Source organism: Chrysemys picta, chromosome 9 (assembly GCF_011386835.1).
Source record: "Chrysemys picta bellii isolate R12L10 chromosome 9, ASM1138683v2, whole genome shotgun sequence".
In the NCBI taxonomy this organism is placed as follows: Eukaryota; Metazoa; Chordata; order Testudines; family Emydidae; genus Chrysemys; species Chrysemys picta.
In genome coordinates, this window is record NC_088799.1 from 24946780 (window position 1) to 24972670 (window position 25891).

The following is a 25891-nucleotide window of genomic DNA, read 5'->3' on the forward strand; positions in this document are numbered from 1 at the left end:
TTCTCGCAGGAAAAGCTTCTCTATCCTGGGAATTACAGTGCTAAACTTCTGAATATCTCCTGTTTATTTACCCACTTTGGCCTTGACTAGAGGTCTCAGATTCCAAAGCAGAGACGAGTGAATGGCAAAAGTTTCAAGCAAGCCCTCCCAGATTTGAATATTTAACGGAAGATTTATGTTAATGCATCTGAACATTGTCTGCCTCTCTTGTCTCCAAACCCTAATTCCCTCCCTCTCGATACAGTGAGCATTTTATGGCTGTCATATCTTTCTTGCCCAGACTTTCTGATGTCTGCTGATTAATTCACTTTCTTGTTCTTTGTGTCCTTAACATCCAGCTTCTTATCTTTCTCAAACCCATCCTCCTTACTTTTGCTATAATCTCAACAGTGGGTCTGGCTGATTCTGTTGGGCTCAGTGTGGTTGTATCATCATTGCTCAAGGTCTCCAGGCCAGTGGTGGCCAGAATACACTGGAAACCCATGAAGCAGGGAAGATCCAGACTTCATAACGTTGGAAGACATCAGTTAACAGAACCAAGACTGGCAAATCTGCTGGTACCTTGCTAGGAATTTTGCTGGATATCAGGCAAGGTGGGTGGCCCCTTAGCTTCATGGTCTAATCAACACGCTGGGACAGATCCTCAGTGGGTGTAAATCAGCATATTAACACTAAAGATAATGGCACTATGCTAGTGGAGAACTTGGCTCTTTATTTTTATTGAAAAACGTTGCCAGTCCTTAATCCAAAATTGCATGTCATCTGAAGTCATAAAACTGCAACTCATCATTAGATTCAATTCTGAGGGTGGATAAATATCAGAACAAAAATCTGCACTGTTATTTCCCCGAAATGATTTTTAAATGATTCTGGTGATCTTATTGGTATAGCTGTTAGATTGAAAACTCCTCAGGATGGGAGTTTGTCTTCGCATGTTCTGTATGGCAATGAACAGACTTGTCAGCTGTCAACAAAGAGACAATAAGAGTTAAGGGTACAGCTGGGAGCAACCCCTCATGCATCACTTACAGCAGGAGGTTCCATCCCATTGAAACTCTGCTCTTTATACAAATAGCTTTCAGCACTGCTGAACACTGCATGTGGTTATCCAGAGAAGTCCAAAATAAACAAGATTGATGTTGTAAGAACTGGCCTTTCACAATGGAATTGGGTGCTATTGTAAACACCTTCCACCCGTTTACTGTCCAACAGTGTTTCAGGGGCTCATGCTCGTTTGCTGTGTGACCTTCTCTGTGAAAGAAACAGCAACACAAACTGGAAAGCACATTAGTGCAGTAAAAGCCTTTACAAGCTGTCCACCGAAAATGCAGGCAGCTCAGCAGAGACTTCAGATGAAAGAGCATTGAAACTCAGTCTTTGAACTGTGAGAAATGCAAGCTTGGAACTGCAGTGACACTCAAAGTCTGCTTTACCTCTGTCTCGTTCTATCTGCCTTTCTCAACTAGCTTAGGTCTGGTCTATACTACCCGCCTGAATCGGCGGGTAGAAATCGACCTCTCGGGGATCGATTTATCGCGTCCCGTCGGGACGCGACAATCTATCCCCGAATCGGCGCTCTAACTCCACCAGCAGAGGTGGTAGTAAGCGCCGCCGACAAAAAGCGGCAGAAGTCGATTTTGCCGCCGTCCTCATAACGGGGTAAGTCGGCTGCAATACGTCGAATTCAGCTACGCTATTCACGTAGCTGAATTTGCGTATCTTAAATCGACTCCCCGCTGTAGTGTAGATGTAGCCTTAGATTATTAGGGCTGGTTCTGTGTCAACATTTCTTTGCGCTGTTTGGTTAGGAGGATGCTTTTTTTTTCAGTGCAGTTTTAGTTTGAAGGAGGTTCACTGGGATAAGTTGTGTGGGACAAGTCACAGGATATGGCTGCTGTTCTAGTGAACCACCAAACTTTGTACAAACCCATGCGAATGTATGCATTCCAAACCAGGGATTGTAGCTCCATGAGAGTTAACAGTTATTTATCGGCTTTTCTGTGGTGATATCTGAGTGCCTCACATACATTAATGAATTCATTCTCACAACATCCTGATGAAGTAGGGAAGTGATGTTATCCCGGTTTTACAGATGGGGACTGGGGACAAAGAGAGCTTATATGATTTGCCCAAGATCACACAAGGAAATCAGCAAATCCAAGATTAGAACCCACATAACCCTAAATCCTAATCCAGGTCTTTAACTGTAAGACCCTTCCTCTATGAGAGAGAGACAATTGTTTGAATGCCAACTTTGCTTAACTTCACAACCTGTGAATACAAGGGCAGCTCTATGTATGTATGCAGTCAGGCAGCTTTTGGTGGCACACCTGTGGGAGGTCCACTGGTAATGCAGATTCGGCGGCATGCCTGCAGGAGGTCCGTTGGTCCTGCGCCTTCGGCGTACCCACCGCCGAATTGCCACTGAAGCTGCGGGACCGGCGGACCTCCCGCAGGCATGCCACCAAAGGTAGCCTAACTGCCGCCCACACGGCGACTGGCAGACCGCCCCCCGCGGCTTGCTGCCTCAGGCATGCGCGTGGGGCGCTGGTGCCTGGAGCCACCCCTGTGTGAATATATGCAAAATGGTTCTGACAAATTCCTGAAGCTGTTCAAATTGAACTTTGAAGGGTTCACAGCTCTGCTTAGACTCTAAGCAAATTCCAGACCAAAGGAGTAGAGGAGACTGCAGCAATGGAAGGAAAATGTGCTAATATAGGTCTCTGTTTATAAGAGAAATAGAAATACACTGATATGACTGAGTATCCTTCAATACTACTTCAACTGGAAATTTTGCCATTTGAGTTAAATGGGCTGGACCCATATTCAGTTAAAAAAAAGAAGACAGATGTTATTGTCACCTGCTTTTATGAGTTAATGGAATGTTAAACATACACGAACAGACTAAGGGCCTGAACCTGCAAGCCTCTATTTATTCAGGACTCAAGATACTATAGTGATGAATACCATAGCTCTCTCCAGATGCATTGGAGGCCTGTCTCTATGTGGATTGGGATCTGTGCTGCTGACAATGCAGGGGGAGAGACTGAGTGGGCCAGGGAAAGTATCAGGCAGGATGAGTTTAGACTGGGAGGTACATTATCCCCACCTCCAGCTCCAAGGAAATGAAGCCAAAAATATAGCAGATTATCTTTCAGATAGTTGAAGGGGGAGGGGAGGGCTTTCAGGGCCCAATGCTGGTGCAGATTTGCAGTCACAAACCATGATCTTACAAGGGGGGGGGGTAAACCCTGTCCCCTGCTGGGACAGACAGTATGTATGTGATCTTCTTGGAGATGTCATCCACCAAAGTCTCCTTCCATAGGTTTTTCTGAGGGGGGCTAATCTGGGCCATACACCTCAATGGCACTACTCTCATGAATAAGAGTTTGTGGGATTGGGCCTTAAATGTCCATCTTACTTCATTTAAAATGACATTGTAGAGACAGAAATTATGAATGACCTACATGTTTTCCACCTGCTAGGTCCCACGAAAAGTTTCCATACTGGTATACCATACATTGGGACTGATCCTTAAAATGTTGTGCTGATTCTTGCGTCCACCAGTCCATGAGGTCCCCATTTTCATTAAAATTTCTACCTGTAATGATATGTGCACAGAATGATGTATGTAAGAAACAAGCTGATGATGCAGTAATGAAGGGCAATAAAAGTTACTTTCTCAGTTAGAAGAAAATATATTACAGTATAATTATCCATGAAAATAGGTGTTTCTGTAATGAAGCAATCACAGAAATGATGCCCTTTTCTTCTTTCAAAACAAGCCTGTGTTCTAGTCAGGAAGGACAGGTATTGTTGCCTACAACATAAGGCTCTCTCCACAATAGCATACAAGGGGCTTTGGGAATAGCCTGGGGGAAAAGCAGGAGATCTACTGGTCAAAAAACCATGATGGAGGGAGCGCATGTGCTTTGCTGTGCTACTGCTCAAGAGTGACATAAGCTTCTTAAAAGTGGGGGGAGGGGGACACCAGTGCCTGAACCATGGTCCCGCCCCCTGTAGTGCCCCTTCCTCTTAAGGCCCTGCCTTCATGCTGCCTCTTCTCCCCAAGACCCCGCCTCCTGCTTGCTCCTCACTTTTAAAAATGGTGGGGCCATGGCCCCCTGGACCCCCTGTTCCGGCACCCCTGCTACTGCTGCAGCTCTGAGGCTACCTTAGTGCCTCTGTTGCTCTCAGAGAATACCAGTGCAAATCAAGAAAATCAGTACAAGAAAATATGATTGGGTCCTAGAAGCATCATCTTTTTATCTTCTACCTTGAATGACTAGACTGCAAAGTATGCAGTCAATAACGTAATGTCTACAAAAAATAAAAACCCTGAACCTTACCATTGTCGTCAAATCCATGAGTGATTTCATGGCCAATGACCATACCAATGCCACCATAATTCAGTGATTTGGATTGAGAGGCACTGAAGAAAGGTGGCTGCAAAATGCCTGCAGGGAAGACTGCAAAGGAAGAAAACACAATAAGATGCCGATTCATTATTTCATGCACTCTACTTTAATAAGTAATTCATTCGTATGGGATCACTTACAAGAAATGTACTTTATTACAGAATCATTTACATGGACTTCAGTGAGGAAATCAAGCTGTTTGCCCTCAAATACAACAGCAAGGGTAAATATATTTACATATGGAAGGCTCTGTGAGAAGTGAAGATAAATGAGCAAAAAAAAAAATTGAACATGGGGCAAAGGGAAACATCCCTTCAAACATTCCTGCGCCACTTCCCACAGCTCCCATTGGCTGGGAACGGCGAACCACGGCCACTGGGAGCTGCGGGTGGCTGTGCAAATGTAAACAAACTGTCTGGCGGGCTGCAGGTTCCCTGCCACTGCCCTATACACTACTGTAATATTTGTACAAGGTATGCCTTGCAAGGTATCATCTGAAAACGTATAACTTGCTGATCAGTAATATCATGGTAAAATGTGAGCATCAGCATTATGTGCAAAGTTATAAATTCCCCCCTTTATGATATTAAAAATGCATGTTCAGTCTCACATAGCATCAAACTGGTCAAACAGACCTGTCTTGAACAAAGGAGTGTGTGTTTGCCTTAATTTACATTTAAGCTGCAAACAAAGTCATCAAGCAGAGAGGGGGAAAGGGAGGAAACAAAAGGAGACCTGCATGTGAGCATATACAGGTGAAAAAAACCCAGCAGGGAACATTCTTCCACACAGACTCTTTGGTTCCTGGTTCTCAGCTGGAAATGCTTTACATGAGGGGGACTGAAACTATAAAAGGAGGGGCAAATACCCCAAAGGTGCCTCTCTTTTATCTCCCTATCTAGCTCACTCTTTGCACCTAAGAAGAGAAAAGAAGCAGCCGTTGGACTCTGGAGAGGAGTCCTTACCTAGACATTGGTCAGTAATACTGCTGGAAGCATGTGGTGAGAAACTTTGCTTGGATCTAATATAGATTGTTAAGTTAGGCACTAGACAGTGTTTTATCTTTATTTTTCTTGTAACCATTTCTAATTCTTATGCCTCCTCACCTGTACTCATTTAAAATCCATCTCTTTGAGTTAATAAATTTGTTTTATTGTTTTATCTAATCCAGTGTGTTAAGTTGAAGTGTCTGGGTAATTCCATTTAAGGTGGCAAATTGTTGTAGATTATTCCCTTAAAGGACTAAGGGACTTTAAAAACAAGAAAAATGTATCGAACAAATGTGAATCTAAGTGTTTTCATTGATCTCACAAAAGCATTTGATACAGTCAGTAGAGAAGGTTTATGGATGATCCTCAGCAAATTTGGTTGCCCACCAAAACTGGCAAAGATTATTCATCTATTCCATGAGGGGATGCAAGGTCAGGTACTTTTTAATGGCGATCCCACTGACTCCTTTCCCATTTCAAATGGTGTCAAACAAGGCTGTGTCCTTGCCCCTGTACTGTTCAATCTCTTCTTCACCCAAGTTCTCAACCATGCTACAGATGGTTCAACAGTGGCATATACATCAGATACAGACACAATGGCTCAGTCTTCAATCTTACAAGGCTTAAAGCAAAAACAAAAGTAACAGAACTACTAATATGAGAAGCACTCTTTGCTGATGATTGTACCCTCCTAGCACACATAGAGGGAGATCTCCAGTGCATCGTAGATCGCTTCACTGAAGCATCAAAATTGTTTGGCCTCACAAGCAGCCTGAAAAAAACTGTGGTGATGCACCAATCATCTTCACTGCTCCATGCAATATCTCCTAGCATATACATTAGTGGAATCCAACTAAACTAAAGTTGGCAGTTTTACCTATCTCGGCAGCAACATCTCCAATGATGGATCTCTTGACAAAGGGATCATGAACAGGATAGAGAAAGCTTCTCAGTCATTAGGAAAGCTATGTAGCAAAGTACTGAAATCCCACAACATAACCCTCTCAACAAAAATAAAACTTTACAATGCTTTTGTGCTCACATCTCTCCTCTATGGCTGTGCGACTTGGACACCATACAAATGGCATATCAAACAGCTAGAGGCCTTCCATATGCAGTCTCTGCACGATCCACTGGCAGGACAAAAGTACCAACCTGGAGGTTCTCCAAAAGTCAAATACCACAAGCGTCAAGGCCATGCTGATAAAAGCCCAACTATGCTGGGTTGGACGCATCATTAGGATGCATGAATATTGACTCCCCAGAAAAATTTTCTATGGATAATTGGCACAAGGACACAGGAATCAAGGCTGCCCCAGAAAGCGCTACAAGGACAGCATCAAGAACAACACACACTTTGGTGCAATAAAACCGGATGATGTTGAGAAGGCTGCGTTAAATAGAGCAGCATAGCAACACACAGCACTCAGAGCTTTCCAAGCCTTTGAAGATGACAGAAATAATCGATTGCTGCAAGGGAAAAGCATCATACTACTGCCGTAGCTACCAGAGGCTCACCAATGACTTTGTCTGCCCGATCTGCTCACGAGCATGCACGTCACGCTTTGGACTTCAGAGTCACTCCAGAATCCACAAAAAGAAAGAGCATAAAAATGTCATCGTCGAACACACACACACACACACACACACACACACACACACACACATATTTAGACTGTCCAGCGAGGGCTGGACAGTAAAGACTTACTGTCAGGACTCATGGGTTTTTACCCTCCCTCCTATAAGAGCATTGATTCCATGACTCCTGTTACATAACAAAATCCTGACTTAACTGAAGTTAGCTGAGGCACTATAAAGTTATGAGGTACATTCAGAGTGGAAATTTTAAAAGAGACTATGTGCAACTCCTGCTGAGCATCAAGAGCCAGTGTGCCCTGCTACTCTGCGGGCTCTTAGGCACTTCACTACACCAGCCCTGTGCACACCTGCACAACACCGCTCTAGTCCCTGAAGCGCAATGCCTGCTTCCTCTAGGCACTCCTATGATGCAAGATACCCCAAAGATGACAGGAACATGGGTCCACCTCCTTCCCATATACCTCCCAACAGAGACAGCTGGCTGCATGGGGGGATCTATGGTGCACCTTCTGAAGGTATCTAGTAGTGGGCTATTCCCAGCATTCCCCCTGCACGCCCAACAGCTTAGGGAGAATTCTCTTTGAGGCAGAGTGCCTCCCAGAGGTCCTGCTGAGGTAATGTGGATCCATACCACCCCAGCCCTCGGCTGTACTGAAGCACCAGGACAGAGCCCTAAATTCCCTAAGCACTGTGCCGAAAGCTCTGCTTTAGAAGAAATCTTCTTAAGTGTGTTACTAAGCTATTCAAGCATCAACTTTAAAGTTCATTCTGCTTTAATTATAAAGTGACATGCCACAGCTCAAGGATGAGAAGAATTTATGGCTCATATCTACTGTCAGTCATTAGCTTCAAGCTTCCAAATTATGACTCCTGTTCCACTGATTACTAAGCAAAAGCTATTTTAAACAAAGCTCCGTGAGCAGATTTTTATGCTGCATGTTGAAAGGTACTTTCAAAATGTTTATTTGGCCTCAACACCCTTGGCCTCATTCTGCAGTCCTTACCCAAGCATAACTGGTCAGTGAAGTCAATGAAGTGTTGTCTGTGTTAGGCTCTTACTGTGGTTACCACATAATTCTCAGCGCTTAGTCTGTTTGTGTGAGCTCTGGTATTTAATGATAATTGTGCAGCAGTTTTGCTTTGCCAGCATTTGGGTGATCATGTACTGTTGGTTTCAATCTGTGTGGTTTGAACTCCATCCACACACATTTCATGTTCAAAAACCCTTATCATGTCAAAGGGGTGCTCACTTGGTGCAGTGCAAAACTGCAAATTTCACATGATTTTGATTTAAAGACAGAAACTGGCTGAAGTTAACTGTAAAAATGTGTGAGCAAACATTACCTGAGTTTCAAGTGTTGGATGAAACCTGGAAACTGGCAAGTTTGGCATGGTTCACATTTTCATGAAAATATTTCGCACAGCCCATCTAATCAAATCACCATAGGCTGCTACATTGTCCCTGGCCCTCATTTAGGTGCACCAGGTATAGGATGCCAGGAGGCTTCCTCCTACCCCCGTCACTCCTGCCTTCCCTGTGCCAGGGCCAACATTACTGTAGTCCTTGTGCACTAGAAACTACAAACTTCTAGTTCCTCTCAGAGTGCGAGTCCAAAGGCGTTGGGGAATGTTGGGACAAGGTGTGGCCACACTTGCAGAAGTATAAACAAGATATGAACTGGCTCAATAAAAACTGTGGACCTAGGACTGCAGGACCATTTTGAAACTGTCTAATTTTTTTTTTTAAATATTCCAACCAAACTAGCAACCTTCTTAGAAGTATTGACCTTAGAAATCCAATTCTCTTTCATTCTGAGTCTGATCCTAGACCTTCAAAATCAGTGAGAGCAGGAGCAGGGTTTATATGATCAAAGATGTAACATTAACTTTTGTTTTCTTTTGGGTAGAAAGTACAGACTCTCAAAACGTTAGCAATGTAAATATGCCCCAGAAAAATGAAAGGAAAATAGCATCCATTCGGCTCAGTGCAGCTGTGCCTACAGAGTGTGCAATGGGAATCACTTTTTGCCATGCAATAAATTGATATATAGTCCCAGAATAAAGTTTCAAATTGCAGTTGAACCTCCTGCTGGCAATGACCAGGTTGCAGAAAAGTGACATAATTTTTAAAACTAGCAACCTGAGAACCCAGTGAAAAAAACTGCACACCAGCCTGCACGCTGATTTAATACGTAGTTTGAAAATAGAAGATTATAATAGAAACTATTTTTTAAATATTAAACAGCCCTGTTTAACTGCAATGAAACCAAGAGTGTCAAATATTTTCTACAAAGGCTTTCCATATGTAAACCAGTAACATGTTATTTCTTCTTGTGCAAGCAATGCAAGATCAGGTCCTTTAGTTTCTAAACATGGTACAGATTTATTTTCATGCCGTAATAAGAATCATATATGGATTATGGTGTTTCCATAAGTGGTTATAAAAGCCAGAGTCTGTACTTGTGAGTGTCCCTTCTGTCTTGGTGTCCCATATGAAGCAAGATACTACCCAGGGGCACCAAGATGAAAAAAGCAGAAATAACAGATACTTGAACTGAAATAGACACAATGGGCCAGGTCCTCTGCTGCACCCACCTAGCACAGCAGAGTGAAGGGACTATTAGGACGATAGTTATATGTGCCCCAGCCCCAACACAGGTTAGAGCAGGCTGGGGCTGCTCTAACTTGCACTAATTGACTATGGCCCCCAGGGTGCCCCACCCATCCCCTTCCCAGGCTTCTTCCTACTCCCTTCTGCTCCTGACATGCCTTAGCCCTCTTGCACCAGGAGTTGTGGAAGGAAGGCAGAAATGCTGGCTACACCTGCTCTACACCCACTGTCACTTCTTCCTTGCCAGGGGCAATCTCCAGCAGGGGCCTTGTGAGCAGTTTCTTGACTAGTGTAAAGGGAGCAGAATGGGGCAGATTTTCTGCCCCAAGATCTTTCATTTGAGAATTAAACAAATACATAATAGTAAGGGAGCACCCAGTAGGGCTGGGAAATTAGGAGTTCTGGCTTTGGCATTGATCGCTGGTTGACTGAGGGAAAGCCCCTTCAGCTCCCTGTGCTTCAAATTTCTCTAAATTTCTCTAAAATGAAGATAATAATACTTACTGACCTATGGCATAAGCACATTGTGAGGAATCATTAATGTTTGTAAAGTGCTTTGAGATCTTTGGATGAAAGTGTCTGCATTGATGCAAAGTATGTTGTTATATGGGGGGGGGAACCTCATAGGTTTTTCCTCACTATTACTATATTCCTTTCTTCAGCCAAAGCCTATTTTTCCATATTTATAAAAATAATGTATCATCTTTTTATATATGTTCCATTCTATATGCATCCGAAGAAGTGGGTTGTAGCCCACGACAGCTTATGCTCTAATACATTTGTTAGTCTCTAAGGTGCCACAAGTACTCCTGTTCTTCTTTTTGCGGATACAGACTAACACGGCTGCTACTCTGAAACCTGTCATCTTTTTATTGTTTCTCTTCAGGGCCGCCCAGAGGATTCAGGGGGCCTGGGGCAAAGCGTGGGAGCTGCAGCACTTGTACTCACCTGGCGGCGGTCCAGGTCTTTGGCGGCATTTCGGCGGCGGGAGGTCCTTCAGTGCTGCCGAAGACGCGGCGCGACTGAAGGGCCCCCCCGCCGCTGAAATGCCGCCGAAGACCCGGACTCCCGCTGGGCCAGGGCTCGCGGGGCCCCTCAGGGGTCTGGGGCCTGGGGCAAATTGCCCTACTTGCCCCTCCTCTCCCCCCCCCCCCCAGACGGCCCTGCTCTTCTATTTCCAAATGATGTATAACCAAAGGTGGGTCTGATAGGCTGATACTACCAGGTTTCTAGCTATACTCAAAAGCATTGCTAAAGCTATTTGATTATTATTGTGTCTTCTTCTTCTTTAAGCTGTTTTTGTGCTGAGTTTAATCTGCCAGGTTGACATTTTCATTTTTTCCAGTACAAAGGAAACCAAGAATTAAAGAGAGATGAAACACATGACAGACCAGGAGTTTCAGGTCATCTGACAGATGACACATGCTTAACTGAAATAGGAACCAAGGACCCCCCAGACTCAACAAGATTTTACAGAGCCGTACTTTAGAGAATGTGCCTTGTGACTGTAGGTTTAAGATTAAAAAAATGACAAATGCTAGCTGAGCCTATTGCAGTGTAAACAGATCTCCTTACAGGCTAAGCGAGTTACTCATATTTCAAGATGATTTAACATAGGGCCATCGTCTGTTACCTTGCCAAAAGGACATTTCTCTGAGAGTAGCCCTGCTGATTTAGATGAGAATACTCCCAGGGAAGGGTACCTCTCCATGTACGTAAGGGCAGGAGATTTATGGCCCATAAGGAAGACATGAAAAGGGATGTTAAGGGATTGTAAGGAATACATTCAGTAAGTTTATGCTTCCATTATTCAGCTGGATGAAATTCACTGTCTCGACTAAAGCTAGAGTAAATAGGCTTTGTGTGAAGGAGCTATGGAAGAGTTGTAAGGAACAGAATCAACCTCTAATCTACAGACAGAACCCTGGGCAGCTCAGGCCACTGCTTCCTCTCTCAGGCTGGTACAGTTACTGCAATTCCTGGGCATCCCCTAGGCAAGGGTTGTGCTCACTGGACCTGTGTAATCTTTGACCCCCTGGCCACACCTCTTTCCCTTCCACAGCTGAACTCCAAGCTCCCTTCCTTGCTGGCCTATGCAGAGATGGCGCACTTCCCAGTTCTTCCATGTACAGAAGATGCGGAGTCCCCATCTGCGTGTGAGAGCCCCTCAATCACCTACTCCCCAAGTAATGAAATCTCTGTGGGTCTGCTACACTGAGGGCCTTCTGCAGTCCATATGCTACTGGGTGCATATCACTTTCAGGGCTTACAAACAAACAATCAGGCCACTAAAGAATTGAACCTTCAGTATGCTAGTAAACCTTACCTATCTGATTCCTGCTTGCAGAATAAAAGGCATTGACGACAGCAGCCCCACTTATCCACCTACAGAAAACACACAAGAAGTCTAGTTAGAAATACAATTTGTAACAGCAAGCTGTTGGGTATGGGAACAGACCAGGAAAGTGACCCTCTCCTTCACCTGTTACTGAAAATATTTAGATTTCCTTTTACTGGCACTAGAAGATTTCACTGGCAAAATTTCAAACACAAAAAAATCATCCTGAATCCAGATTGCATATCTTCAAGTAGTGATAAACACCAACATAGATTATTATGATTTCAAAGTATTTATGATTCATTTAAAATTGTGATTACAGTCTTATATGTCAATGTTTTCAGGATCCATCATCAGCTCTAAGTCCAGAAATCTAGATATTGGACTTGATCCTGTGGTCATTATACAGGGATGTAGTTCTGTAGAGCTACGAAGGCAGCTAGCCACACCAGGCTGCTACCCAGCAGCAGCAGCTATAACTGACTTGTGCTCCATTTCCCATGACCCACTGTGGACACAGACCATGGAAAGTTTTGCCTCAAGTGTTTGACAGACAGCAACCCCATGGCTCCTGATTGGCTCCCTGACCTATATAAACCCAAGGGGCATTCCAGGGAGTGCCTAGGCAACACTGTAGTTATTCTGTGGCTGCCAGGACTGGTCCTGCTCCTTGCTGTTGAATTCCTGGCTTGACCTTAGCTTGATTTGGACTTCACTGCCAGACTCAGACTCTGAGCCTTGATATTAACCCTGGCCTGGATCTGACTATGAACTCCCCTGCCACTCCCAGCCTTGGGTTTCCCCCTGCTCTGACCCTTGGCCCTGATTGACCTTGTTGGAATCCTGACAGGGCAAATCTTCCAGTCAAACTGATGAGAATTGTACTTCCGTAAGACCGCAGCTCTGAGCCCTTATTTACTATAAAAAATATTCCTATCTAAAAGGGGTTGAGTCTGCAGAGTACTAAGCACCTTGAATTCCTTTAAACTGGAGTTTATAGGTGCTCAGCCTACAATTTGCTTTATAAGCATTTCAGTGTTGATCATCACTGTATCTTGGGGCCTCACAAATTAATTATGAGGTAGGAAACTATTACTCCCTTTAACAGAAAAGGAAACCCAGGCACAGGGTCAAATAGGAGGGCTGTCACCGAGCCAGGTCTTCTTGGCTTTCAATCCTGTGCCTTAACCACAAGACAACCTTTCCTCCCCTTGTAGGGTCAAGCCTACCATCTGGAAAATACTTGAAAAGGCTTGGCCGTTTTTAGAGTTAGACATTTTTTACTGCTTTTCACTGGCACTCAGTTTAAGATGCTTTCCAAAGCAGACACCTAGGACTAGACCTTCAGTGAAGAAGCTTCAGCAGCATCAGTACTGCACACGTTTAACTTGCAGTATTGGAGCTAAGGGTGACATTTCACATCTGTACAGAGGGCCAGAATGAGGCCTATGCATCAGCTAAGTCATACTTAAGATCTGAGACAAGAGGAACGTAAGTGGTGCATGTGACTTCTGCTGGCCCACTGCACAGGGGTTTATTTCACCCTCAGTGATTAATTTACAAAAATACCTCAGAAGACACCTTTGCCCCAGTAATCTCTTGATGATAAAGACCCAACAGGGGATATTTTGGTTGGGGGCGGCACGGCTAAGTGCTCACTGGAGAAAGGTGATACAATTGGCAGAAATGGTCTGTCTACTGTCAACTTGATATTTATATTAGATGACGTGAAAGTCATGAAAAGGTCAGCCAACTTTGTGATTTCACTGACTGTAAAAGTTTAATTTATAGAATCAACATAGACGCAAAAAACACACACACAAAGGATTTTTGAATTGTTAGTAAGAATGGTTTCTTGTACCTATCTTTCACATACCCATAAACCAATGGGTTGTGTTGTTCATTTATGTTCTGTTCTCAAATACAGTCCTGATGTAACGCCACTGACTTCACTGAAGCGGAGCCTGCTTACACTAGTGTTGGATTTGGCTCTGGAGACCTGATTCTGTGTCTCACTGGTACACTTCAGGAATACATCCATTTGAAGTCAATGGAGTTATATTAAGGTGAGAAAGGTCAGAATCAAGCCCTGTATCTCCCATAGAGGTAGCACTCAGCAATGCGTAGGATCTGGCCCAATGTTCTGGCTTATGATAAGAGGATAGGTTTTTGCTTCACATCACATCTGAGCCCATATATTCCGAGCCAGAATATAACCCTAATTGTTTTATTAGGCTTAATAAATGTTAATATTTAATATTCTACTTGAAGTTTTCCAAGCAGACGTTGGATTAATGGGATGATATTGTAAATGGTCTATTGGATAATTTCTTGCCTATAAGTAATAAGTTACTGTGATAGAGTCCATCATTTAAATGACAATAAACAAGTGGACGGTGTGAAAGATCAGCTACTCTGTGTGTGGCTCATACCTGATATAAAGTAAAATGAATATTAAGAATGAATAATGAGTCATATATAATAAATCATTTGGGCCTGATTTGCCTCTCACTTACTCAAGTTTTATACCATGGAACTCCACTGACTTCGGTGTAGCTATTCCTGCCTACCACGTGGGTGTAAGGCTATGTCTTCATTAGAAATGCTGCAGCTACACTGCTGTATCGCTTCACTGTAGACACTCACTACAGTGACAGGAGAGGCTCTCCCATCGCTGTAGTTCAAGGGTAGGCAACCTATGGCATGCGTGCCGAAGGCGGCACGCGAGCTGATTTTCAGTGGCACTCACACTGCCCGGGTTCTGGCCACCGGTCTGGGGGGCTCTGCATTTTAATTTAATTTTAAATGAAGCTTCTTAAACATTTTAAAAACTTTATTTACTTTACATACAACAATAGTTTAGTTATATACTATAGACTTATAGAAAGAGACCTTCTAAAATGTTAAAATGTATTACTGGCACGCGAAACCTTAAATTAGAGTGAATAAATGAAGACTCGGCACACCATTTCTGAAAGGTTGCCGACCACTGCTGTAGTTAATCTACCTCCCCAAGTGGCAGTAGCTAGGTTGACAGAAGAATTCTTCTACAGCAGGGTTAGGTCAGCTTAACCGTGTCGCTTCCGAGTGTGGATTTTTCACACACCTGCACACCGTAGCTGGGCTGACCTAACTTTCTAGTGTAGACCTGGCCTAAGGGCATGAATACACTACAAGCGCTTCAGCAGCACAGCTGTAGCTACACCACTGTAGCATAGACACTTGCTACAGTGACAGAAGGGGTTTTCCACTGCCATAGTAAATCTACCTTTGAGAAGCAGTAGCTAGGCGGATGGAAGAATTCGTCCATCCACCTAGCAGTGTCTACACCAGGGCATAGGTTGGCTTAAATATGTCTCTCAGGGGTGTGAATTTTTCACACCCTTAAGCGACCTACCTAGCTTGACCTAAGTTTTAGGTGTAGACCAGGCCTTCATGAGAGAATAGAAACAAACCAAACTTGATCCAGCTTAACAATTCTAGCCTGGACAATTACCATGAGAAAGCCTGGTAGTGAAGACAGAACAGAGACTACGCAGCCATTGCAGTGGGGTATATATCTTTAGGGTAATAAGATGTGAAAAAAAGAACAGGAAAATCAGTAACTGCAATTGTTTATCTAACGCGAGGAATACAGTTCTGAATTGATAGGAGATACAGACAATAGACTGGACAAGAGAGGCACTGACAAGAGGAACACCACAAGAGATAAGCAAGGCACTGCAAAAAATACCCTGAAAGCATCAGAGGACTATGAGTTAGATAAAAGAAAGCAAAGACACAAGACAGAGGGGTGAGGGGGGTCTCTGACATGCTGACTTCATGGGTGGTGAGGGGGAGAAAGGAGAATGTATTCTTTGGGAATGTCTTCATTTCTCCCATTGTAACTAACCTAAGAGGTACCTCTCTAAGTTAATGCTTACTGAATACAAGGATACATGGGTCATGCAGGCTGCTGCTTTTGTATTAGTATGATTTTTCTCTCTTCTAAACAGATTGTGTTTTTAATTCTTCTTGAGTCTTACCCCGCTTGGGAGTTTCCTGCTGACCATCCCAGAGACATAAAACAACCTTCAACCTTTAACAAGATGTAGTGAAAGAAGGGAGCCTGGAGCCTACTCTGCCCAGGATTCTTGGCGAAAGGGGCACAGACTAGAGTCCCCTCCCGTGCAAAGCTGCAGTCCGATGGGTGCACAGGGAATACCTAGTGACCATGGACAAAAACCAAGTATAAGGTGGTGAGGTGACAGGCTGAAAAAGATTACCAAGACTCTGGACTCTGCCAAAACTGAGCTAAAAACTATAAACCAGCTATACCAGTACCAGAACCAGTATCTAAACGGAACAAACTCACTTCTGCAGCTCTTACTTATGAGAATAGTCCTGCTTTTGTGGTGATTCATGCTGGCCATAATCCCCTCTCTGCTTGGGTCCTGCAAGTGGCTAAAGTAGCCAAAAAAGTGGGCAGCACTGGCAGGGGAGGGATGTGGCCAGGACAACCAGGGACTGGGCAGATACAGCACATGCTTGTTTCAGCCTTCGAGTGGAAAGTAAAGCTGCCCTCCCCCGTGGATGCTAGCCACCCTCTTCAAGTGATGAATCCTCACCCCATTTTGCCAGGGGGTTTGGTGGAACAGTCCTCGTATGCCAGCAGGGGGCAGATCCGGTCAAATAGCCACAAAGTATATTATCTCACAACAGGTGAGAAAACAGAGAATTTGATGATGCATTAAGGCAGTTTCTCTAAATCAGAAACCAGAAAGTAAAATTTACAAAGAACTTGAGAAACTGTGCTCTAGTCTGAAACAAAAAGAAGTATTAGCCAGTGAATCACAGCCTTTGAACCTATCCACAACAGTTAAGTTCTTTCCATTCTGGTACTGGTCAATCCTGAACATTTTCTCAAAAGATGGACAAAGAAAGTTTTTAAAGAAGCGAAAGGCTGAAAAATGAAATTGTAGCTTCGAGATATGCTAGTGAAAGCAGAGTTTAGCTGAGCCCAGACAAGAGAACTGGGTAATAGGGCAATGTATTGTAAAAGCAGAGTGTAAATGAAACTACACCAAGAGAAGTAGGTAAGAGAGCACTGCAAGGGAGCCAGCTGGAGAGAGGGATGTGCACAAATGTAGTAGTTAGCTGCACTCATGCAGTTGCACAGATGTAAATGCTTCTATCAGTTGCGTTCAGTCTGTAAGTTACATGCTGTGTCACTAAATTAAATGACCTAAGTGAAGTATCACAGTAATATTTCAGGTTGGAAGGAGGCCCCCATGACCATTTAGGGCTACCTATTGTTTAGCTTTTTTATATTCGCTTCTCTACCTCTAAGGGTACTATATTTACACTACAAGCACGACAGTGGGATAGCAGCAGTGCTGCAGCTACACCACACTGTAGTGCAGACACTTATTGTAGTGATGGAAGCGGTTTTTCCATTGCTGTAGCAAATCCAGCCCCTTAAGAGGCGGTAGCTAAGCATCAATGGAAGAATTCTTTCTTTAACCTAGTGATGTCTACACTGGGGCTTAGGTAAGCTTCACTACATCTCTCAGGGGTGTTAATTTTTCACACCCCATGAGCAATGTAGCTAGGTCAACCTACGTTTTCGGTGTAGACCAGACCTAAAGTGTTTGCCTAACTCCTTTTTGTGACTTCTCATCTAATAAGATTTGCACAGAATGTGTATAGTAATTAAGAGCCATTTCCTGCATAGCTAGGTAGACAAACCTCCCATTGATTTCACTGTGCCTCACAGCCAGATCATATTTATAAGATAAATGTATACATGATGGATTGCATTTGTAATATAACTGCATTATATTTCAGTGCCTCTAAGCTGTTATTCCGGTATCATTCTCAACTCAGTACCTCACAAGTTCAAGCTCCCAAAAAACTCACCAATATACATGGTGCATTCTTTTATATTCCCGAAATATATGTTATCACCTTTCTTGTTTTGATAAACACTCAGGCACCCGATCTTTCCTGAATTCAGATCTACCTTCAAACACCAATTAATGAGAGAACATCTGGAGAACATAGATCCCTGGTAACGTCTGTGCTGACTTAGGGTGAACAAGCAAGTCAAAGTGCTAATGCTCAGCTTTCAGTGTGTGCAGGAAATGTTAGTACACTGCTCACCTAGTATGGAGAAATGTGCACAGTGCTCAGCAAACTTCTTGGTCACATGGAACTGAGCCTGGTGAAAAGGGGATTGCTGGGGATGAGTGTGGCCAATCCTAGGCGCTTACTGGAAAGCCAGTTATGTCTTACTTTAAACACACTTGCTAAACACTACCCGGACATTTAAAATACATACTGTTCCTTGTCCACCTTTTCTCTGAGCTTCTTCAGCCGCTTCCTTTGGCTAAATAGCAAACTTTGAATGATGTTCTCAAAGTACTCCTCCTCTTTGTAGTTCAGCTTAAAAAAGGAGAAATAAAAGAAAAATGATATTGCAGTTTTGTTACTTGACTGCTACCGAAGAGGGACTGGGTTTAAAAAGTCCATTTCGAGCATGGTACTCAGAGTGATAAATTTCCTATGAAAATTTCTAAACTGCAAAAGCAGATCTTGGGTTTGCAGTGCTCTGTAACATCATTCATTGGGTATCACAGCTATATCAGCACCAGGACATATGCTAATGTAATATAGCGGTGCAGTGTACCCCAAAGGATCATTATTTGCTACCACTATTTCCTATTTGTAGATTTAGGGCTGGATTCTGCCATCATTACGTGGAGTGAGTAGTACCTTATTCTGGGAATCACCCAATTCACATCAATGGTGCCTGGCAAGGTGCTGCTCCCCAGGAGTATGCATGTCAGAATCAGGCCCGTAGGATATTTTAAGAAGATATTCTGATTTTTTTTATGACTCTCCATTCTTTTTTAGCTTTAAAACTATTAACAGCACTTTGCACTCCTACACCACCTTCTATCTGAGGATCTCAACATGCTTTACATACTTTAATGAAAGTAACTCTCATGATATCCCTGCAAGGCAGGAGAGAATTATGAGCCACACTTTGCAGATGGACAAACTGAGATACAGTTTACAGTAGGTGACTTGCAGAAGGTCACAAATGAAGGGCCAGATTCAATCCTGATGTAAATGGGCACAACTTCATTGAATTCCATGGAACTGCAGTCACTTAAAGCAGGGCTGTTTAATTCATACACAGTCAGTGGAAATACTGAGCCTGATTCTCCATTGCACTGCTCCAATTCTATGCTGATATAACGCCATTGGAATCTACACTTATATGCACCATCCCCTAGGCACGTCTCGGCCTATACCAGCAGCAAATTACACCACTATCCATGCTGGATCAGTCATCTGTGCCACACTGCATGTGGGGGAAGGAGGACAGAAGTGCAGAGCCTAAGCTCTACCCACTCCCTGACTCCTGCACCCCGAACTCAATATCCAGGTAGCCCATGTGGAGGTGAAATCTTACGCCTTATATCCCTGCATAGGCATGTAGTACAATCACAGTCTAGCTCTTAAGAGCCTTTGCTAATAATTGTTTGCATGATGACTTTATGGATACTTACATCTTGGTATTCGTTATTCAGTTTATTGTTATCCGTTATGATATCATCTGGATAGCCGATCCTCTCTGTAATTGCTGTAGCCTAAAGGACATAATAATATTTAAATTGGTTCGCTATTACATGCCAATCCAAATACAGCTATACCTTCGAGATGATCAGATACTAGTAATATACCAGATGTTTACGGGCACCTATTTGGAAACTCCTGTGTAGGAGCCTTCAATCTCATTGTATATTGTTTTTGTTGCGGTGTTTTTTTTTCTTTTCTTTTATGGATTTCAAGGATTGTAAAGCCCTATGGTTAATTGCTTTATGACTCTAAAAGAATTCAGAAAATGTGTCCCATTCAACAGAAATACTATCATATGCTTTTTTTGATAAAACTGTATGCTATTGGCAGACCCCACATCTCAGCAGCAGTTTCCAATGGAATATTTATTTCAGTGAATGGAAGGTTTTCCCAGAGTATCTGATATTTCTACAAGACAGAAATTAAATTAATGATTATAATTTGTATAACTTCAACACAAGGCAGGCAAAATGGTCCTGTTAATATCTGCGGGGATAGGTACATTATATGGAGAGATGGGATCAAATTGAAACCATGAATCTGAACATATCCCAGCTTTTGAAGACAAGAATCTTCAGAATCTGAATCTGGATCCAAATTTCAGAGCAGGCTCCTACATTTACCATTGACTGAACCCAACCCTTGGATTTGAATACCCCTATACATTGAGGTGTTTGTTTGAAATCCAGATCGAAGCTTTTCAGTCCAGACCCATTCAGTGTCCATCACTTTGTGTAACTGATCAGTCTTTTTTATTTGATGCTGCTGCCAGAAGTTATAAAAAGCCTCATGATAGTAACTGCCTCCTTGGCAATCCTTCTGACATTTACAATATACAAATGCCAAAATCAATTTAACTGTTAAACCAGTTTAACTGATATGTCTGTAAGTAATGCTCTGACTGGCTAGGCACACAAATAAGCAATATAAGTAACTCATCTCAGTACACTTGGATATCTTAGAGCTTGTCTACACTTACCGGGAGATTGACGAGCGGCGATCGATGTATCGACGGTCGATTTAGCAGGTCTAGTGAAGACCTGCTAAATCAACTGCAGATTGCTCTCCCGTCAACTCCTGTACTCCACCAGATCGAGAAGAGTAGAGGGAGTCGATGGGAAAGCGGCTCCCATCGACATCGCATAGTGTGGACCCCGCGGTAAGTAGGTCTAAGCTACGCCGATTTGAGTTACAATATTCACATAACTCAAATTGTGTAGGTTAGATCGAATTTCCCCTGTAGTATAGCCAAGGCCTAATACTAATTAGTTTGTTTGAAATGTAATGATTTTAGTCAAAGTCATGGATTTAGTCATTCATCCATGTGAATCTGCATAGTCTTGCAAACGTTTCTTAGGTTGGAGAGGCTGAGCACATATAACATCCAGAATTAATTACAGTACAGAGTGTACTGTAGGTGCTCAATACACTACCTTACTTAAAATACCATTCTTGGACCCAACCTACTGCATTGTTGAACTGTTGATATAGATTGTAACTAACTGTTCTCTATGACCATGGATGTACATAAATATAATATGGTATTATTGCATCTACATTGCATAAGCATGTAATGAAAGACACTAACATAAAACAAAATTTGCAGGGGAGCATGGTTAAACTCATTGGGGAACACTAACTTTGAACTTCCTGACTGTAATGTTGCAATAACAGTGTTATTTTATATGTAGCAGAATCTAGAGCCTGTTGAAAAAACAGTAATACATTTCACAGGAATTTTTCAAAAAAAAATTAATGGGTTTTTCCAAATTTTGAAAAAATGCAATTGTCAAAAAAATTGACCAGCTCGATAGTAGGTAGAAAAATCCCACCATTTTCAGGGTTTTCTTTTTTAAAAAATTGAAGATAGAATTTGATGAAAAATGTCATTAAAATACTCAAAATTGGGAAAATTTCAACCAGCTCTAGAATATTGTTGATAAATGCAAAGTAATGCACATACTCCCAACTATGCATACAAAATGATGGGATCTAAATTAGCTGTTACCGCTCAAAGAGATCTTGGAGTCACTCTGAGTAGTTCTCTGAAAACACCTGCTCAATGTGGAGCTGCAGTCAAAAATGCTAACAGAATGTTAGGAACCATTAGGAAAGAGATAGATAAGACAGAAAATATCAGAACACCACTGTATAAATCCATGGTACGCCCACACTTTGAATACAGTGTGCAGTTCTGATCAGCCCATTTCAAAATAGATATACACTTCTACCCTGATATAACACGAATTCGGATATAACGCCGTAAAGCAGCGCTCCAGGGGGGCGGGGCTGCGCACTCCGGTGGATCAAAGCAAGTTTGATATAACGCGGTTTCACCTATAACGTGGTAAGATTTTTTGGCTCCCAAGGACAGCGTTATATCGAGGTAGAGGTGTATTAGAATTAGAAAAGGTGCAGAGAAGGGCAACAAAAATGATTGGGGGTATTGAACAGCTTCCATCTGAGGAGAGATTAAAAAGCCTGGGATTGTTCAGCTTAGAAAAGAGACGACAAAGGGGGTATATGATAGAAATCTATAAAATCATGACTGGTGTGGAGAAAATGAATAGGGAAGTGTTATTTACCCCTTCACATAACACAAGAACCAGACTCGCTCAAGGAAATTAATAGGCAGCAGATCTAAAACCAACATAAGTGTCAAGAATTAGGGACTGCAGCAGAGCAAGTCTCTAAGCAGACTCATCAGTACAGTTGACCAGCAGAAGGCTGCCTGATTAGCGACACCATCTGATTGGCTGTTGAGGCCAGAAGGCTGACTTTTAAGTCAGCAGCAGCAGCTTGCTGGCTTCTCAGTGATCATACTGTCCTCCCCTCCTTCCCCATATGCCTGCTCCTGCCTTTCACTCAGCCTCGATTCTGTCCTGACGGTGCCTTGAACCCCTCCTTACCTGCTACCCTGCTCGATCCAATTCCTGACCTCCTTTGACCCTCAGTTCTGGCTCCTGACTATGGACTCCAGCTTGACCCTTGTATCTGGTACTCAGTTTCTGCCTTCTGGTTTAACCCTTGGTTCCCGATGACTGACTATGGCTCTGACTCTGGCCACTAGGCTAGACTGCCCTCATCTCAATCAGCCGACAATAAGGAAGTACTTTTTCACACAATGCACAGCCAACCTGTGGAACTTGTTGCCAGGAGAAGTTGTGAAGGCCAAAAGTATAACTGGGCTCAAAAAAAGAATTACTTAAGTTCATGGAGGATCAGTCCATCAATGGTTATTAGCCAAGATAGTCAGGGATGCAACACAATGCTCTAGGTGACCCTAAATATCGGACTGCCAGAAGCTGGGACTGGACAACAGGGGATGGATCACTCTGAAGCATCTGGCACCAGCCACTGTTGGAAGACAGGATACTGGGCTAGGTGGACCACTGGTCTGACCACTATGGCCATTCTTATGTTTCTTATTAGAAATCATTCCATTTGGTTATCTCCCCTGCAAAAGAAGGATGGTCTCCTACAGTATGTTGTCTAGTGTTTAATTCAGCCTAATTTTAAATGTCTAAAGCAATAGGACTTTCTCTCTGCCCTTAGAAGACTGTTCTACAGATCTCGCTGTCCAGGAGTTTTTCACAATATTCAGTCTAAATGTTTCCCTTCTTAATTCCATCCCATTACTCCTACAGTCATTTCAGCCCAGTGAATTACCTTAAATCATTCCTTTCCATCTTGGTCTTTATAACTGTCTACAAATATTGTATTTGAAAGGGTATCTACTCCCTTTGTCCCTGCTCAGCCCAGTGATTCTCAACGTTTTCTGTACAGGGATCTCCTGTTCCATGCCAGGATCCTCCAATGTAACCAGGACTTAACTGAGACCCCCTTCTATTCAATAATATGGGAAAGGCAGGGTGGTTGTGACTCCTTGCCCCCAGTTAAAAGCCCATGGATTAGTCAAACCATGCATATTTATCTTTTTTAACCTTTCCTCATCAGTCATTCCCAGTCAATCTGAAAACTGCTAATGTAACATGTGGAGCTTTAAAAACTATGATTATATGTGTTTTAATATCTGGAAAAATTCTGTGCAGTAGAGTCTGAGTCTTATCAGTTGTAGCTATGTTGAGTGGAAGCTGATCCTCAGAATGAAATGGGGTTGGATATAGTTTGTAAACAAGGGATCTCCATATTGTACTAACTTGATCGCTGTTATTCTGATCTAACTAAAGTAATAGTAGATAAATGCAACGGTATGACTGTCTGATTAGATTTTTTGGTCAATTTAAGTTACCACTCTTTACAGTAGGGTTATAAAACAAATCAAAACTTGTTTTTTCACTTACTTTTTGTTCTGCTTTCTTTTTGGTTTCTGCATCCATCCAAGTGAGTTCATCTAACGTTGTTATAAAAACCTCACGAATTTGTGTAATCATTTCTTGAACCTGGGAAAAGCCATCAGAATACAGTAACACCACCCAGTCATTTTTTTCCTAAATCATAATCTGTTTTGTACATTCTTGTTGTTACTCAAATGGCATATTAATTGAGCAACAAATAAACTTAAGGCCAATGTTATCAGAAAGCAAAGTTTCCAAGTGAAAAGTGTTAATTATAATAATTACCTTTGTTATTTAAAGAATCAAAAGTTGAAAGTGGCTATTACTTATTGCAGAAATAATTATTTGGGAAGACGTTATGGTCAGTGATCCTAAAGAATTTATGATTAGACAATAACCCTGTAATCACCACAAAGGAAAAATCGTGTATTTTCACATCATTAGCCATAATAAAATACTGTTTTAAATAACTAAATTCACCCTCCTTTCAGTGAGAAAATATAGCTTACATATTTCATTCACCAATTTATTTTAATTAAGTTGATTTAAAAGAGTTTGTTTTCAGAAAAGGTAATCAAATTCAGTGCCGCACTCTGTAATCTTCTCTGCTTTATGATATTGCCAGCTGTAGTTTGCAATGGCTTCTCCTAATCTTCTCTGACATCCATTCTTAGCATCATTTGCTAATTGCTTGTTTTACTGTCCTGGAAAAGGTACATAATCCCATCACCACAGACTGCTGACATGGGTGCTTCCCAACATATTGCTGAGTAGCATTTTCTTCCCTGTTCTTAACGCAACCTTAACATCTGAAGGTGGGAAATAACATTTTATGCTTTTGCAATTAGTGTTCCCTCTGTACTGGTTGAGGGAACTAAATCTATTTGCTTAGAAACATTAGCAGAGTAGTTCTGCATGATGATATACTGTGTAATGTTTGTCAGATTCTCTTGAACTGATAAGCTTGCTTTTCCTGTTTCTGTTTCTAGCCCTTGGTAGCCATTAGTATAGGAATGAAACAAAGCTACTGTACTTTCAAGGAACAAATTCTGACACTGCATGAATGAGTGGTGCAGCTCCCATTTATGTCAGTTGGAGCAGCTGCAAGCATCCAAAGACAGCATTTGCCCTGGGCATCTGCAGTGGAATGAAATGAATGACATCAGCAATAATTGGGTTTCTACAACTCTAATATGAAGCCAATTTCTATTAAATCATCATCTAGTAAACTTAACCACTTGGATGGTGCACAAGTTAAGTGAATTGAAAATGTTACCACATGTTTACTGTCTCCAGCAAATGCTTCCTCTACATACAGCCGTCCCACTGCATTCTCCATATTGCCGTTGACATAGTTTGCACAGCGCCGCCAAACAGCTGTTTCTGATGTTGTGCCATAAAGTGCCTATTAAACATAAACATTAGATAAAGGAATGACATTTAGGTCAACATAAACAGAAGGAGAATGGTGGCTGATTGCCAGACTATGAGTTTTGGAGGAGTCTAATCTACCCTCACTGACTGCATTTAATTCTCATTAGTGTTAGTGGGGATGAGGGGTACTCTCTAAATTGAACACCCATCTGAGGAAACATACGGGGGTCACTGGCAACATTCCCAATACCCCCAGCAGCCATGGAAAGGGGGGAGGAGGGTAGAAAAACACCCCTAATAGACACGAAGGGGAGAGATAAGGAAGGTTTTGCTGCACATCACTGCCTCAGGTGCCTGGATTTGAACTGCAACCCCTTGCTCCACTAAGGACCACTGTGAGCAGACGGCAGATCACACCCAGAGGAGGACGGTGGAGCTTTCCACCACAGCCCTGCCAGCAGCTCCATAAGAGTGCCACTGGTGGTATCTGAGCAGGGGATCCCCCTAGTCAATGCCCCAGATACACAGGCTACACCACCTTTCCAGTGAGAGCCACACAGTTTTGGGACAGCCCTGACTGCTTGAAGGGAGGCTATTGGTATCTTGTACTATCAATGTACATGTTGCAAAGATTTTGT

At 42.6% G+C, this 25891-nt stretch overlaps 2 protein-coding genes across 9 annotated transcripts in view; one reads left to right on the top strand and one right to left on the bottom strand.

The window, feature by feature from the left end:
- Positions 1–25891, top strand: part of LOC112059097 (uncharacterized) — a 160058-nt gene that overhangs the window by 16314 nt on the left and 117853 nt on the right. The window contains exons 2-3 of one of the 5 annotated variants that reach the window (XR_010590599.1): positions 4580–4641; positions 5321–5393. The exons of 3 other annotated variants lie outside the window; for them this stretch is intronic. The gene's annotated coding sequence lies outside the window, so the exon portion shown is untranslated. Of the gene's footprint in view, positions 1–4579; positions 4642–5320; positions 5394–13882; positions 14022–25891 lie in introns of all 5 variants that reach the window. One more of the 5 variants, XR_010590600.1, reaches the window with a different exon arrangement.
- MME (membrane metalloendopeptidase) overlaps positions 1–25891 on the bottom strand; it is a 94340-nt gene that overhangs the window by 16033 nt on the left and 52416 nt on the right. For all 4 annotated transcript variants that reach the window (XM_065557866.1, XM_008165041.4, XM_065557868.1 and 1 more), the window contains exons 13-19: positions 25156–25284; positions 23886–23984; positions 19512–19592; positions 18275–18378; positions 11944–12002; positions 4350–4469; positions 3468–3601 (exon numbers count right to left, since the gene is read on the bottom strand). In XM_065557866.1, coding sequence (XP_065413938.1) covers positions 3468–3601; positions 4350–4469; positions 11944–12002; positions 18275–18378; positions 19512–19592; positions 23886–23984; positions 25156–25284 — 726 coding nt within the window. The remainder of the gene's footprint in view (positions 1–3467; positions 3602–4349; positions 4470–11943; positions 12003–18274; positions 18379–19511; positions 19593–23885; positions 23985–25155; positions 25285–25891) is intronic.